Raw genomic sequence first — 16,760 nt, forward strand, 5'->3', positions numbered from 1 at the left:
GTGAGAGTAATAACATTGTGTTTAATCCCACACAATTCTGCCTCGTACCAGAGTGAGAACAGCAAGCCAAGGGGGACTTACAGCAAAAACAAACTAACGCTCCTGCAGACGGATGTGTGTTAGCAACGCATAACAACAGAATCAAGTGTCAGGAGTTTATCCATAACAAATTATCTAAAGTATGCTTCATTGTACCTAAATTGAGAGGAGCATAACATTTTCAGCTGAGATAAGGTGCGTGTAGGGGGAAAAGAAGTTGTCGTGTATTAACGCTGTGTTTCCCCTTTTTCCTCAGCCTCCCTTCTTCTTTTTCTACCTAGTTCCCCTCTTCTTTGTGGCTCAACTCGAACCCCTACCACACTGCTGCTGGGAGAAAAAAAAAATGAGGTCACGGATCGCCTTACTCCAGCCTGCCTCCGTATGGTCACAGTCCCCCCCTCCCTCTCCCCCCTCCCTCCACACCTTCCCCTAGCAGCACCTCTCACTCAAAACCTCATTCCATCACTGTGGCCAAATCCGCCTCATCCATTCTCCCTCCTCCTCCTCCTCCCATTTCGTTTCTTCCCTCCTCTCTCCTCCACTCCCACCCTTCCTGTGCCCTCAGCCCAGTGCTAATTGGTAAATCTGTTGAACCATGCCAGCCCCAACAATGAGACACCTGGAGTTCTGTCAAAACAAGTTTCCCTGTGAAACGGCCTCCAGTGTTAATACAGTAGCGTAGGGAGCTGCTGAGTCTGTTGTCGCAGAGCGGAGCCGGGGATCGTGCTATCTGGGGAAATTTGTCAGAGATGAGTGCACTCCGCTGTCAGTGTGTTAGGAGTGGTTCATCATAAATTAGATTATTTATCAATACCACTTCTGAACCTTGATCCTAGTTCACTGTGCAAATTAACTATGACCAAATCATGATTACCACATCACCCTAAACGCCTTCAGAGTTTTTTTTTTTTTTTTACAGTAGTATCCAGCCTGTAACTCTGGGTTAAATGAGTTCATGTTGTTGTATGCAAACACATGAGAGTTAGAACCTGATCTGACCTAACTCTGACTACTTGTCATCTAAAACTCAAGTCACACCTTAGACGCAACGATACTACATATACGCTGGTGTAGACAAAGGTGTGCTTGTAAGACACAAACACACGCAGAAAGACAGGCACACCCAACAGTGATCCTGCCAGACCTTGTCAAACAAGTTCTAGCAAAGACACTTGTATAAGAGAAGCAGGGGGGGCAGGCAGCAAGTTGACATGGGGAGAGGAATGTTTTTTTTTCTTGTTGTTGCTTCTCCTTTAAATCCTAGTAGGCTACACCATCATATTAATAGACATTTGCACAATAAAGCACGATTTACCTTATTTCTTTTTTTAGACTTGTGTTACTAAATGGCAACAAAAGGCCCTGCAGAGTGTGCAAAATCAACAAGCAATTGGTTAGTCAAACAACTCAAGTAAGCAATCCACAGAGCCATGGCCGCCTCAGAGGAGATTCATGAGTTATCCTTTGGGTTTCATAATGCCAGCATTCATCCAGCTTCACACAGCCTGACTAAAGCAAACCACAACAAGGCCTACTGATGTCCCCGGCATGTCAGCTCTGCAGGAAAATCAAGACTAGCTTTACCTTAAGGTTTTACTTTCTTTTTAAATTACAGCTCAGATATTTTTTTGTCCCGGGTCAGTGACAGAGGAATCTGGACTATTTTGAATTAGAGGACATGCATGCAGTCACTTTAAGGTTAGGTCATCTTTATCCCCTCTGAACTCCAAGCAGTTGCAAGATGTCACTGTGGCCTTGTTTTTCATTGCAATATATGCAAGTCCTGCACTTTTATAGAAACAGCACAGTCATGGCTCAAGTAGGGCTAACTCAAAAAATGACTTTTGTGCAGTATAACACAGTTATAATGCCATAAATCATTAAAAAGAAAAAAAAGAAAAATATATATTTTTAGAATTTCTTTTATATGTTTTTAAAGAAAAAAAGGGATCTATTTATAAAGAAATTGTCCAAGTTCCCACAAGTGTTACCAATATTAGTGTTTCCACATGCCAGACATATTAAACTTTTTATATTTTTACAACCTCAACGTAAGTGTTTCTTGTCCTCTCTTCTCTGCTCTGTGTAAACAGCCTACAGTTCAGTCAGAATTTTTGTCACATAGATGTTGGTCTCAGCCAAGTCACTGATAGCTTCACAGTTGCACAGAGAAGGACAAAATTAAATGTTTTTTACAGAATTTGGTTATTGAAAATTATTTTTTTCCAATTAAATATCACGATTTTAAGCTTAGATTTAGTTTTCTTTCCCGATTGAAGCATTTGTTATATGACTAATGCAAAGACCATAGACAAAGAAATTTGAATTTGAATTTTCTGTCTTTCAAACCCGTCAGCGGATTGTGGGGATCAGAGGGTTTAACTAAATCTGCAACCACTGGACATAAACAGTGTGTTATTGCTCCATCTATGCCTCTTTCTTAAATTAGGGCCCAGATGCTCTTAATAAAGACAGCAAAACAGCTTCTCAAAGACATACAAACACAACAGAAAGACTGCCTTCTCCTGCTGCTGGATTGTAGTCTAATTCAAACCAAATACAGCCACAGTGACTCCCAAAGCTAAACAGGATGTTGTCATTAAACCAGAACCATCCACAAACTGAGACCGGTTAGTCATGAGACGAGTAAAGAAGGCAAACAGAATCCTCAACACAGAGAAATGAGTTAAAAGCCAAACAAAGCGGATCAAGAAAAACACCTTGACTACCTCAGGAAGCTGGACAGTCTCTGTTTGGTGTTTAAACTGTTAAATAAGGACTAAGTAAGCAACATCCTTCCCCCATAGACATCCCATCACCTTGATTGACATTTGAGACATTAGAAAGCACACCAGCAACAAAGCAGTAGCACTGAATTATAGCACAAAGCACAAAACAGCAGGATTATCATCATCATCATCATCACCAGAATTTAGGTTATTCATTCATTACTTTTTGTTTTTTGAAAAATCATCAATTATCAGTTGTTAATTTGCGTGTGAAATCAGCCAAAAAAATCCAACAAGATATTTTTGGAATTCAAAGGTCTCTCACCAAATGAAATTGGTGAAGGCTCAGATCTGACTGTCCGGGGAATTCCCAGCAGAAGGGCCCCTGAAAGGCAAAGATGGACGTTCCCAAGTCACACAATTATATCAGCTCTCCATCTCTCGCTCTCTCTTACACCACACACACATACACATCTGCACACAGTCCCAGCCGGGCCAGGTTTTATGCAAAAGAAACATGTTCTCCCTGGAAATAATGCATCCCCTGGCTTTTTAGTTATTAAAGCTACTAGCTTGTCTCTGCTGGCTCAGCTTTCTCCTGGGTGCATGTTCAGCCCCATTATGACTAATCTTACACAGATAGAATGGGAGAACACTCTGTACTGGTTACATGGCTGGCTGGATGTTAAAACAATATTTCTCTTTGGTAAAACATTAAATCTTCACAGATGTTTCGTTTTTGGCACAGATTTCTAAAGCTTAAAATGTCATGATTAGAGTCCGACTGATGCTGGATTTTTGAGACTGATTTAAGAGAAGGATATTACGCTTATAACCAATATGGTGGCTGATATAGTGAATTTTTGAGTTGGGATGGAAAAACTGACCTGTTTTTATGCAGATAGTGCACCGTCAATTGCTGTTTATTTAAATAAATAAAATAAATAAATAAATAAATAGCTTGCAACAAGTTTTAGAAAAACATATGCTGGCATGGCTGATAATGTCCTATCAGACATATCGGTATGTATTGATCGGTCGGGCTTTAATCATGATTCGGCACAGAGGAGTAAAATATATCACCCGAGTGTGTTTTTCTTGATTTTACAGTGGTTTAAAGTGCAATTACAAAGTAAATCAAAGTTCGAAAGTGTGCTGACTTCAGGTCCCCAGAGCAGTCCATGTCTGCTATTTTTACCACTTCACTATGTGCACTAAAATTGAAGTTGTGAACTGCCCTAGTCTGACTAGCTGTTCAAATACAAGTTTCTTTAGGAGGAGGAGGCACTCAGAGGTTAACCTGGCAGATTTGTACCTACTGCTCCTGAGAGCAAAAATTCAGATCTCACATCTCTTGGAGAGATGTCAGGGGATGATAGAGGACAGGAGAGGAAGAAAGACAAGCAAAATAGGGAAAGGGAGTTATTGATTTCCTAAGGAAGAAAGGACATGCTAGTGGAAGTCTCAGAACATGCAGAGAGAAAGCAACAGGGCCTTTAGTTTACTGAAGGGCTACAGGACCTAACAGCTACTGTGCAGGTCGCTTTCTCTGCAGCAACATCACTGGGTTCTATTTGTACTTGTGCTTGACCTCGGGGCCAGCGAGATAACTTTTCATAACAGCGAACACTGAGGTTATTGGTGATACACACACAAACACACACACACACACACACACACAAACACACTTACAGATACAAATATGTATTATCCTTTTAAATGTGCATGTCCAACACAGTCACATTCTGTCTGGGGTAGCTTAAGTTCACAGGGGTTATTTAGCGGTCAAATACCACAGCAAGGAAAATAGACGACAATGGCTCTAGAGCTATTCACAGACACACACAGAGACAATAGTTAAAGCTGCTTTTCACATTTCCTACGGTATAATGGTGTAATGGAAAGCCTCCTTAATGATGTTCCTTGCATGTTAAATACATTTAAAAAAGCTGAATTTGTAAATTTTGTTTCTGCCACTAGCAGCGACATTTACCGAAATGTATTCAACTTTAAAATGTTTCTGTAAAGTCCGTATGGTAGCTACAAGACTCTTCAGTCATTGTTGTGGTTTTTGTTGCTGACTAAGGCAACACTGAGTGGATTGTCTGTGGGAACACAAGCGGTCGCCCAGACTGCTGGACAGATACAATGGCGGAGGTGCTCTCATTCTCATTGTCAAGGCTCCCGGGCCTGACGCCACGTCTCGACGGCCTCAGATTTTGGCCTGGGCCGATGATGTCAGCGTGACCCCTTGAACAAATGTCTTGTCTAGAGAAGACAGAGGGAGACGAGTGACGGGCACAATGGTCTCTATCTGAGGTCGGGATCGCATGCTCCAAAGAACTCTGCGATACAGATAAAATCTTAAATCGCAGCATTTGTAAATTGAGCGTTCTCTATCAATCTATAGGCTATATATTTATTTATATAATAATGCATTGCTGGAAATGTAATTGAAAATCATTTATAGATAGTAGAGCTGCTACAGACTATATTTTTGACCAAATACCTCAATTTAGATATTTTTAATTATATTGTAGGGTTGATTTCCAGTGCTTTCACAAAATATTTAAAATTAGTTTTAAAAAAATATTTATCAATAATGCTTATAAAATGACAAAGTGAGCAAAAGCAAATAATAGAATAGCTAGAGCAGTCTGGTAAGTTCAGAAAATAACTTTTGATATATATTTTTCACTGTAATGCAGCCTTTAAAACCAGGAAAAGCCAGTATCTAAAGGGTAAAATCTCATATTTATATAAAATTGACCTATTGTCCTGCATTGTATAAAACTGAATATCTTTGGACTTACAGAACAAGACATTTAAATACATCACTTTAGACTTCATGAAATCATTTTATAGACGAAACAATTTATCAATAAATTGGGAAAATAATCTGCAGATTAATCGATATTGAAATAAGTTAATTGCAACCCTAATAGATAGACATTCACGTCTCTTAAAGCAGTCCTGCACGCTAAAAAATGACCGCAACAATAAATCAATGTGTGAGATATGAGCTTTCTCTTGCAGTAAAGGTTAAGGGTGGATGGATGGATTCATGCACAGAAAGAAGACAAAAGCGGAGGAGAGGTTATTTGGAAAAAAGGCCTAAAATGCAGAGGGAAAGAGCAGTTTAAGGTCGGGGTAAGTCAGGATAGAGAAAGCCTTCTAGGTAAAGCCTGTGGACAGTGTGTGGGTGGCGCCTGCTGACCGTGGGGTCGCTCATTAACAGCTGAGGAGGCCAGGCATCCCAGAGTTCTGGGCAATTGTCTGCCTAGCCCAGGTGCATGGCCCATTCAGACCACAGGAAGCCCCTTTTATCCCTGTTTCTCGGAAAATGGGCAGAGACGCGGTCAAGGAAGGTGAATGTGATCCTGGATCTGTCTTTTCTAACACAAACTGGGAGCAGCAGTCGTATGGCTGTACAGTCCTTTGGCCCCATTGTTGGGATCCACAAAGTCATTGTGGCGTGTCTTTTTTTCTGAATGCTCGGCTAAGACGCAGGTCTGTTTTTTTCCTAATATCAAAAACACGTCAGCTCTTTTCACACAGCCTCTTCCTAGTTCACATTCTTTAGAGGAACAAGACTGAATGGGAATAAAATAAGCATGTTCAGTGGTTGTAAAGGCTCAGGTGGGAGGTCTTGCAGGCCATAAAAATGGCCAGATTCCATCACTTCCTCCACACTAATTACCATACACTTGGAGCAAGTGCCCTCCCTCTCTTCATCCTTGTGCCCATGCTTCACTACCACACACACACACACACACACACACACACACACACAGACACAGACACAGACACACACACACACTAAAGTGCAGTTGGGAAATGGTTAACACTCCAGCCGTCCCCTGCTGCCAGTGAAAGCCCACAAAACAATGGAGACATTGTTTGAGCGGGGCTCGGCTCTAGACTCTAAGGCTGTGTGTGCGTGTGTGCATGCACGTAAATGTCAGGAAAGTAGTTGTGTGTGTATGCTCTTAACATTTGCATGTTTCTGCCCCAATTCCCAGAATGGTCAATTCAGAAACGTGATTTAATAAGAAGGAGTTGTGTCTCAAATATTTTAGATCACCCATTCAGAAAGTTTGGTCAGAAGCCTGAGATGAGATTGTTTCATACCTTTCAGACATATTGATGTCATGGACTCTCTGATGCTATCAACATACGCACACTTTAAGTCGTGGATTTAAAAAACAATCTGGTCTGGTATGTTATGTTATGTTGTAGTGCTGCTCAATAATGGCATTAAAAAATGTGTCCTTTTAGCAGTGGGTTTTCTTGATCTTTAAAATAAATAAATAAATGAATTAATAATATTTAAAAAAAAAGGAATAAATGTAAATATATATATATATATATATATATATATATATATATATATATAATTAGATAAATAAATAAATAGCATATTGATATACATTAAAAAGAAATATTATCAAATTAAAAGTAAATATATTATATAAATCTAAAAAAATATATTTTAAAAATGGATAAATAAATATTGATATACATTAAAATAAATATTGTAAAATTAAAAATGAATATATTTATATAAATTAAAATAAATATTGTAAAATTAAAAATGAATATATTTATATAAATTAAAATAAATATAAATATATAGATAAATAAATATATCTATAAAAAGTGAAATAAAATAAATACTATAAAATCAGACCTAAATAATTAAATCACAATCTACTGAAAACTACTTAACATATATTCAAAAAATTTGGGGAAATTATATTCAACATATCGCAGTTAATAACTCTGGAAGTAAGTAGTGAAGGCCAGGGAGCGCTGGATTTATAACCTAGGTCAAATTGAGAAAGGAATGCAGCACAATAATTGTTTTATCTCAATTATCTTGTTTTCATATTATTTAAATGCCAAAACCATATAAGACAATAAAATTTGATTTATTTCTCAGCCCGATCATCTTGTGTTACTGAGTTAATGCAATAAATACTGCCCCAAAAATGTCTAAAATGATAAAAACAAACAAAAAAATTAAATAACACACATTTGTGCCACTTCCTAAATACAGCCTCCAGCTTTAAGCCACTTCCTGCTAAGTATCCACAAAACTCTTCAAGTCCACAATGTCAAATTAAAACATCACAATAAAAGGCAAGCTGACAAAGCAAGGACTGTTTATGATCTTTCCCTCAGGAGCTGTGTGAAGCATGAAAATGTTTCTTGGAGTCTCTCCCTTAAAAAATACACATCAATAGGTGGATAAATATTGAATAACTTTCAGCCAATGGCATAAAAGTTCAGCGGCGGCAGGTTTTGAGGCTGCCTGCGGGGTGGTCAGGCACATCAAAGGGTCCTGCGTGGCCCCCTTTGAGGGCATGGTAAACAGGGGCATACAGTGTGCCCTCAGAAAGACCAGTCTGCGTGAGGTCACTTCCTCTTTTCTCGGCTCATCCTCCAGCAGTCCACCTCCACTGAGCCTTGCAGCCAGAAGTGAGAGCGTCTGACTGTCCACGTCCATCCTTCTCCTCAGCCACAACTTTCTAACAGGTTTTATCCTTATCTCCCCCTCTATCTCTCACCGTCTCTCTATTGTTGTTTCAACGGTCTCAGGGTCACTCGAGCTTCAGATTGCTGTTATCTCGCAGGCCAATCGACGGCTTCTTATCACCGCCGATGCAGCCAGGGAGAGATCAAGTGTTTCTTTGCATTTGTAAACAAAAAGAAACTTCCGTTTACAGTCCGATTTATTGATAAGAGGTATTGGAAAAATGCAGGCCTACATCTTCTGGTTAAAAAAAAAAAAAAATCTTGACTGATTGAGTGACACCGGTGGGAGTCCGTGTGGGGTTATCATTGGCATTCACAATGCTGTCCACAGTAATCTGTCTTTCCTATATGTACAGCAAGCAGTATGATGCAAACCAGGGAAACATTCAATCACACTTCCTTCTCAGTCAGAGGTGGATGCTGGAGCAGGATGGCAGGAGCGGCAACTATACAAGCTGCATTTCACATTCAATTTTATCACTTGGTGCTAACAGCGAGATGTGTGCTGATGCTGCGATGCTGCAATGCCTCTGATCTTAGCAGCCTGTGTACTCTATCAAACAGATCACACTGGGGCTGGGCAATATGACCACAAATATTACAATATATTCTCTCATATTGATCAGTGTCAGTACTAATCATGACATCAGTTTAATAGTGCTCCACTCTGTTTTTTGCTTCTTCTTTTTTCAGCTTAGAAGTAAAGCCCAAAGAGAGAGAGAAACCAGACGGTTCATCAAAATTTCAGATACTGAGATATAGATCATCAAATCCAACTGTTGTTTTATTTTTTTGATCCTGCAAAGATACCTTTAGAATTTGGACGAGTCTGTTAACTTCATTTTTAGCTGTGGTTAAAATTGCAATCTGAGGGCAAAAACCTCAGATCCCAATCAGGACCAAATCGAATCTGTTCTTCTTCGGCCCAAGGCTGTGACGAACATTTAATAGAAATCCAATGATGGATTGCACAACATAGTGCTTTTAATGTAATGCAATAAAAGTCACCTTTTTCACTGATGTGTTTATTTTTACATCTGGCATTTTAGTTGAATCTTTTCATGTAGCCCAGTAGGTACAGCCACTACACTGTGTTGTTCTGAATGGATCTGCACTTCAGAAATGTGTGAGCTTATTTTTTCCATCTGAATGTTTGTCCATCTTTGCTGTTTCAAGTTTTGTTTTCGCCCCACAGCCAGTTTCTGTTTTGGTGTTGCCTCTTTGTTCAGAGCCTGTTAGTGTTGCACGGCTGACTGTTTGTATTACAACTTTCTGTGTACATTGTGAAAAATAGATGCTTGAATTTATTTGCCAAAAATAAAACCAAAAGGAGTTCTGTTACAGTCACAGACCATTTTAGCACCCATTATCCGTGAGCAAAAATATATACTGCAAAACAAAAAAATTTATATAAAATGACGTCACTGGTGCTTTCTGAAAAAAGTTGAAGCCATTACACTTTACTGTTTGTTCTCAAACTTCCTTTAAAAGGGAATCGTACAGCAGGAGTTTAGGTGGATGTGAGGTGGTAAGTATTTACAGCCATATGACTCATAGCAGGATAAAACCTCAAGTATTTACCTGCAGCTTTTGCTGCCTACGACCAGTTTAATGACTTCAGAGGAGTCGGGACTCTTTTCTCAGCGTCTCCTAAAATAACAGAGTAAGAAGAGGCCCCTGAACTCTTTGGTATAAAAATAACATGAGCATCGCAGGGAAAGATAAGGAGGGCCTTAGCTGGGCTTGTTTTGTTCAGAGTAACGCTGTCATCGCGAGCTCTTTGTCTTAAACGCAACTTTTGACAAGGTTTCTGTTTCAAATAAACAACCCTGTCGACTCCTGCTATTTTAAGACGTGCTTAACTAAAACGGGCAAAATACCAAGGAGGCCTCGGTTTGCCAACTTTTAGAGTAACTGTTTGAGAAGGTATTTATTACGGATCATAAAAGTAACCGAACTGATCAAATGTCAAATGTGACTCAGAGGGACACTTTGTCTTGACAGTGTAATTGTAAAAAATCATTGCTTCCTTACATCCCTGCTAACTGAGTGCATAAACACAAAGGGTCAGCTGTGTATTATTAGCGCCGTTACCACAGGAAACATTGTATTCATGAGTGACTTGGAAGGCTTCTCTATCTAAAAATTTTTTTTTCAAATTTTCATAACAATATGTAGAAGATGCTCCGACTCCACAACAAAAGTAACAACTGGGCCAATAATGGCCCGGGGTATTCATGATCACCTCGCTAATTCTGCTCAATCCCCACTCTCATTGATTTTCCTGGCTCGCTAACCCTGTGACCACATATGTACACCTCCCTATGTTCAACCTCTCCACTGACCTCCTGAAAAACTTTATGCCTTCAGCTAACTACTAAGTTCACGTCCAACTGTCACATTCTAGAGCTGCTTGCCTTCTTAGATATCGACATGCCCGGGGTGGATGCTCTGTTATGTGTATGTAGTGCGTATGCCCCTATGGCTGTCCAGCCAACTCTCCTGCCAGACTACTCCTCCAACTCCACGGATAGGGTAATCGATGCTGAAGGAACGCCCACACTTTCCTCAAAGACATAGATAGCAGCCCGGCATTAGCTCATTCTCATGAAAAAGTTGTCAACATAAAACCAGTTTTCCATAATCTTCCAGCTCAGCACGCGGCCAGGGCTGGGAGTTATCACTTTCTCTGGGATTACAGGCGGCGTGGCTGTCCAAAGAACAACTGCTGCACCTGCCACCGGCCTCCTGATCACTCACTAACAGACAAAAACTTCTCACGTAGAAAAAGACCAAGTTTACATAAAACTGAGTGGGTTTGTTAATGACTGATTTAAGGGTAAATGCAAACAAATATGCATTTTTCCAGTCAAAACATCCATTCATGGGGGAAAAGGGGATGGCTTTAACATTGAAGACGTTTTCAGGATGGATGAGAGAAGGAAAGCAGGGTTTGTTTGTCTTTTCTGTCATGAATAAGGGAAGAAGAGCTGGAGAAAGGAGAAAAAAAAGGTACCGGGCGGAGTGTTACTTACAACGATGTGTGCCGGTGACGGGGACCTGGCATCTTTAAGTGCTTGTCTACTTTGAAGACCTCCTTGTTGAACATCTAGCAGGGGCCATTTCATCTGTAGGTACTGAATGGCAGAAAAGGAAACAGAATGGAAAGACAGAAAACAAAACATGTTAACAATGCAGAAAGCAAAAAAGAACAAATTAAAAATAAGACAAAAAAGAAAGGGAGACGACATTTCTTGACAGGTGTATGGGTGTTGGAAACTCAAAAACATGAAAAAGCAAATAAAGATCATAAGACGGATGGTGGATGGGGTGAGGATGGCCTCGAGCGTGTGTGAGATTCAACTCACACAGGAGTTGTGTAAATCAAATTACACAGAAATAAACAGCAAAAAAAACTCCATATATTTTTTCTTTAGTGGGATGTTCATTAAGTCTCTAATCTGGACTTGAGGGAGGGCAGAGGTTAAAGGTAGCTCTGTACACACTCATGGCTTTAAGATGACCTAATGTCATAAATGTGACTGTTGTTAAGAGTTTTATTGGAACCCATAAAGAGGTTAAAGCGTGGCGTCTCACCACGCTCCTCTGGGGCTAAACCTCCTGACTGCTACCATAAATGATTGACTTGGCCTCTATCAGAAGTCTCTCTCTCTTCCTCCCTCTCTCTCTCTCTCGCACACACACACACACACACACAAGCACAGAAAAACAGATAAGCAGAAACAAGGGTCATGAGAAACATCTGTCTGTTATAAACTGGGTGGAGTTCTTTTAATTTGATGACATGTGCTGTGTGTGCCTAATGTGCTCTACCCTGTGCCATCACATATTCAAATAATAATAAAACTCAAATCTGACGCCATTAAACACATTTTACACAAAATCGTATGAAAATAAGAACCACTCTGTGGCCCATACAGCAAATTATCCGTAGATTTGTCAGCCTGGTGTTGACCTTGCTACAATATGTGGTCCAGACTCTGCTTGTCAATGTCACAGCCACCTCGTTTGAGGGAAAGATGTCACAGCAGCTGCTTCAGCTCTGAGGCCGGTGGAACGGGTACTAAGAGGTGAAGGGCCTAAAAATTGCGGAAAAGGGAAACTACTTAGGTGGAGGCAGTTCCAGTACGTTCCAACATTAGCCTCAGTGGTCACCCAGTGGCAGATCTGGATTTGTATGCAATGAAATTTGCAGAACTTTCACTGACATAGTTAAAGGCTGACACATTAAAATGAAAACCCAAAAATTGTGACAATAAAAACACACATTTACCTCATATATAAAGGGCTAACAGTCACCAATGTTGGACTAAAAAAAGGGACTCCACGTACTATACTAATTATTATCTACATTTTTACAACCTCACTAGTCCACTCCTCTCAGATCTGTGTAAGCAGCCTGTGGGTCAGCTGGATTTTCACTGAATTTTTTTCACAGTACTGTTAGTTGAGTCAATAATGGCTTCACTGTTGTGCTGAAGAGTGAGGAATTTAATGTGATTTACAGGATAAGGTTATATATATCTATATATAAATAAAGGGTTAACAGGCCTATTTTGCAACCTTTGGTGCCATAGATACTTCACTTGCTAACACAATGCCATTTAAATGTGCATTCACATAAGCTGCACTATTACACAACAACTATCCCCCTAAAAACAGTCTGACAGGTCGACTTGGATCTGGGCCCATGGTGCCATTTGCTCATAAACCTTCCACATTATTGTGAAATCTAAACTCTGGAGTGCCTTTCCATCGTCTCATATCCACATGTTTGGATTTTGTTGCTCCACTTAAAGATGCTATCTGAATCCTATTCAATTACATTTCATGCGTGATTGAGATCATGTGCGTCTTTGCAATAATGACATAAGACCTAAAAGGTTCATGCAATTCTGTTACATTTCATAATTATCTCACCATCATCATTGGCCCAGAGCCCAAGATCTAATTTTGGCTCATGGTGACAAGAAGTTTAAGCATTTCTGTTTTAGAAATTAGAATTTCAGTGCAACTGTCAGCCAGTTTGGTGGTTGTATACTGATGCAGGTACATTATATTTCTCTGTGTTGCCATCCAGCAAAGGTGGCGGCTAGTTTGTATGCATGTCTGAGGCCGTGTGTGTGTGTGTGCTGCATGTGTGTCAGAGCTGGTCAGAGAGTGTGTCGCGACCCTTCCTGAGACTGTGTCTAAATCAGTGGTAATTAGCGAAGGGTTCACTGTGGGGTGCCTGCCAGTGGTAGACGCTGGAGGGAGTTATTGACTCCATGTCCTCGGTTACAGCCCATGCAAGGGAAAAAACTGTTTGCTGCCTGGTCTTTCTCCACAACTACCGCTCATTTATGACCCCAAGACTGTTTTTATTGCTAAAAAACTGAGTTTGTTTATGCTTGTTTGTATGTCCTGAGAGTGGAAAAAGGAAAGGTTGTAAAAACTCCAGAGTTGAGGTCTTGTGGGTTTTTATGGACCCCCCACACTGGGTATTAATTGCTATGAAGGAGAGAGAGGAGGAGGAGAGGGTGGTGTTGTAACAGTAAAAGAGGAGGGAGAGAGTGACGGGGCTGCTGTCATCTATGAGGTAATTCAAGACAGTGTCCATTGGTGCCAAGGGGGCTAGAAGACGGGGCAGTGCTGGTGAGAAGGGGGGAAACTGTGAATCCAGTCATGGGAAAGTCCTGCCACTGCGTGTGCGTGTGCACACATTCTCACACATGCAAATATTCAAACACAGCTGCAGCCGGAGAGACGGGGTCGAGCGAGAGGACATTCTGAGTAGGTGGGTAAGGAGCGTGAAGGTGACACCCCTGAGCGTGGTGGAGAGACACTGAAAGACGACACAGAGAGGGAGGGTGCCGCAGCGCATGCCCTGACAAGTGGCTCCACTTCAGTCCTGCTATTGCAAATGTTCTCACACACTAATCTCTCCTGCAGGTTTTACAAGCATGCCAAGGAAAACGGAGCCCTGGCAAGCACTGGGCTATGCGACCACCCCCTTCTCCTTCCTCTTCCTCCGCCCGCCTGCCTGCCCTGCTAACCGACGCACCGCCTGGGCTTGAGTAGGCCATGACCTCTGACCCCTCTCTGCTGCTCCAGGCCCCTCCCTGTTCCCCACTCTGCGACCTGAAAACTCTCCCGCTATGAGGGGGGCCCCCCGGGTAACTCAAGAGCCATTCCAAAGTGACAAATTGCTCCAGAGTTCCAGGATAACTCTCTCTTCTCCTCTGTCCCTCTTCCTGCCCCCCTCCCACACACACACAAACATTAACACGCCCCCCCTCGACAGACCCCCACCCTCTGAGAGCCACCCAGCGGCTGTGCTCCAACTCCAGGTTGTGCAGCAGACGGTTTCTCCTTCTCCCCTCACCCCCTCACCCTTTCAGCCTCCCCCCTTTTCTCTTCCCCTACCCTGCGCCCCTCCTCGCCTGGCCAGCCCCACAATGGGAGCTGAATGACTCAATTGTCTCTGATGAAGTGAAAAACAAGGGAGTCCTCTAAATCCTTACAGAGGGATGAACTCACTCTCACTGTTCAGATTTTCCTGTCCTCTGCTGCTTTCCCAAGCACCATAAGGGGGCTGGTGCTGAGGGCTGGGAGTTGTTTACAGGCTCTCTGACTAATCATTATTGTCATTATTGATTATTTTGTCTGTTCCTTTTTCAATGAACTGTTTAGTCTATAAAATCAGTAAGAAAAAATACCGCAAGGCCTTAAGGAAGAATTATGGTCCCATGCGACAAAACTGCCTTGTCAGGTAGTAAAAGTTACGCATTTTCTCTTGGATGATGTTTGTTGTTGACATATCACAAATGCATTTCTAATCAAAGTCTGCAGGAATGTCGAAGCAGGTGGATGGGTCAAACAAACAGGAGACTTTCACCCTTTCTCCCATGTGAAACCAAAAGTCAAAGTTGACCAATAACTGAAACTTACGTAACAAATGCACCTATTTCAACCCTCCTGTTATGTTAGTTTTTTTAAGGAACAGCAATAACTCACGGAATGTTTAATTATAGTTAAACTAAACAATCCCAATAAACATTGCTTATATTTCATTAATAGCTCCAATACTAACCATCCAATCAATATTTAGTGCAATGGTGTCCTTTACCATGAGGATAATTCACTCTTTTTTTCTCATAAAAAATGCATGTTAAAACCTTTTTTATGTACATAGGAAAGACCTAAACATACTTTTTTTTTTTTTTACTTTTTTTTCATTTTATGAAAAAAATACTTATAACTAATTTTTTTTTAGATTTTTAAATGTTGAAATGGGTCAATTTGACCAGCAACATATGAGGAGGGAGTTTAAAAAAACACACTTGTTTTAACCCAAACCGTGACCCTTTCCTAAACTTAACCATGTAGTTTTGGTTCAACTCACAATGTTAAGTTTGTTTAAAACTGTGACTCTAATGCAAGAGAAAATGCTTGTGTTGTCACCAAATACATCCTTACTTTGAAGAAGCCAGAACAAAAAAGTTTGGAATTTTTCCCAGACAGTGTTGGAAAAATACTCTTTTGATCAATTAGTGTGCTACTTGTTTCAGCCTTTTTTATTTTATTATTATTTGTTTTACTATTCTATATTCAAGCAGGTGCTTTCTATTTGCACGCTGGACTACTCACCCGTATGTGAGTGACTGCTGCTGCACCACGGTCTGGCATGTTATGAGCTACAGAATGTTAACCCAGATCCAGACTGACTGTCATCGCAGTGAAAACAAGCTGGGGCCCTGGTCCCGGTGTCACAGCTCGTGGCAGAGGGGAAGTAGGCTGGAGACAATTGGAGGGGCATCCTGAGCGCTCACACATCATCCTCACACGTCTGCACACCAGCTCTCCACACTGTTGTTACTAATTCAACAAGCTGGCAACGAAACAATTTGGCCTAAAACCTGGTACCAGAGCAAGACTCTGATCCTCCCGAATATAAACCACTTTTTCCACATCCTATCAAACATTAACCAAACGTCAATATAACCTATTGACAAAGAAGAGGGGGAGAAGTCTTACTCATGCATTTTTTAGTAAGAATGACACGGAAAGTGCAGGATTGTTCTGGCCGTTTCTGGTCAACAAGCAGCTTCTTTTCCATCAAACCCCCCCATCTGATGTGTTTATCACATGCGGCCTGGCGGTTGCAGCAGCAGCAGCGGCCACCGCACGGCTTGTTCGTTTTGTTTTGGATTAAGAGCAGAGGGCTTCAGACCAATCAAACAAACAGAGCTCATTATGTGCCAATGTGGCTCCCAAACACTGGTCTACTTTCCAGCAGGGAACCAAGGGACAGATGATGAGGACCACTGGGGCTCTGACAGGCATCCCAGCCATGTGAGCAATGTGAGGAAGGAGGGGAGACAAGCAGAGACAGACAGACAGATAGCAGCTTGGGTTTAGAGTCAGCATATGGATACTGGGTGTTGCTCTAGA

The 16,760-nt window shown here is 41.2% G+C and overlaps 1 protein-coding gene across 19 annotated transcripts in view; it reads right to left on the reverse strand.

Moving 5' to 3' along the window:
• tcf7l2 (transcription factor 7 like 2) overlaps positions 1 to 16,760 on the reverse strand; it is a 96,041-nt gene that overhangs the window by 51,877 nt on the left and 27,404 nt on the right. For 9 of the 19 annotated variants that reach the window (XM_059325354.1, XM_059325358.1, XM_059325356.1 and 6 more), the window contains exons 4-5: positions 11,342 to 11,443; positions 3,094 to 3,153 (exon numbers count right to left, since the gene is read on the reverse strand). The exons of 4 other annotated variants lie outside the window; for them this stretch is intronic. In XM_059325354.1, coding sequence (XP_059181337.1) covers positions 3,094 to 3,153; positions 11,342 to 11,443 — 162 coding nt within the window. The remainder of the gene's footprint in view (positions 1 to 3,093; positions 3,154 to 11,341; positions 11,444 to 16,760) is intronic. 6 more of the 19 variants (XM_059325361.1, XM_059325357.1, XM_059325360.1 and 3 more) reach the window with 1 other exon arrangement.

Source organism: Centropristis striata, chromosome 21 (genome assembly GCF_030273125.1).
Source record: "Centropristis striata isolate RG_2023a ecotype Rhode Island chromosome 21, C.striata_1.0, whole genome shotgun sequence".
In the NCBI taxonomy this organism is placed as follows: Eukaryota; Metazoa; Chordata; class Actinopteri; order Perciformes; family Serranidae; genus Centropristis; species Centropristis striata.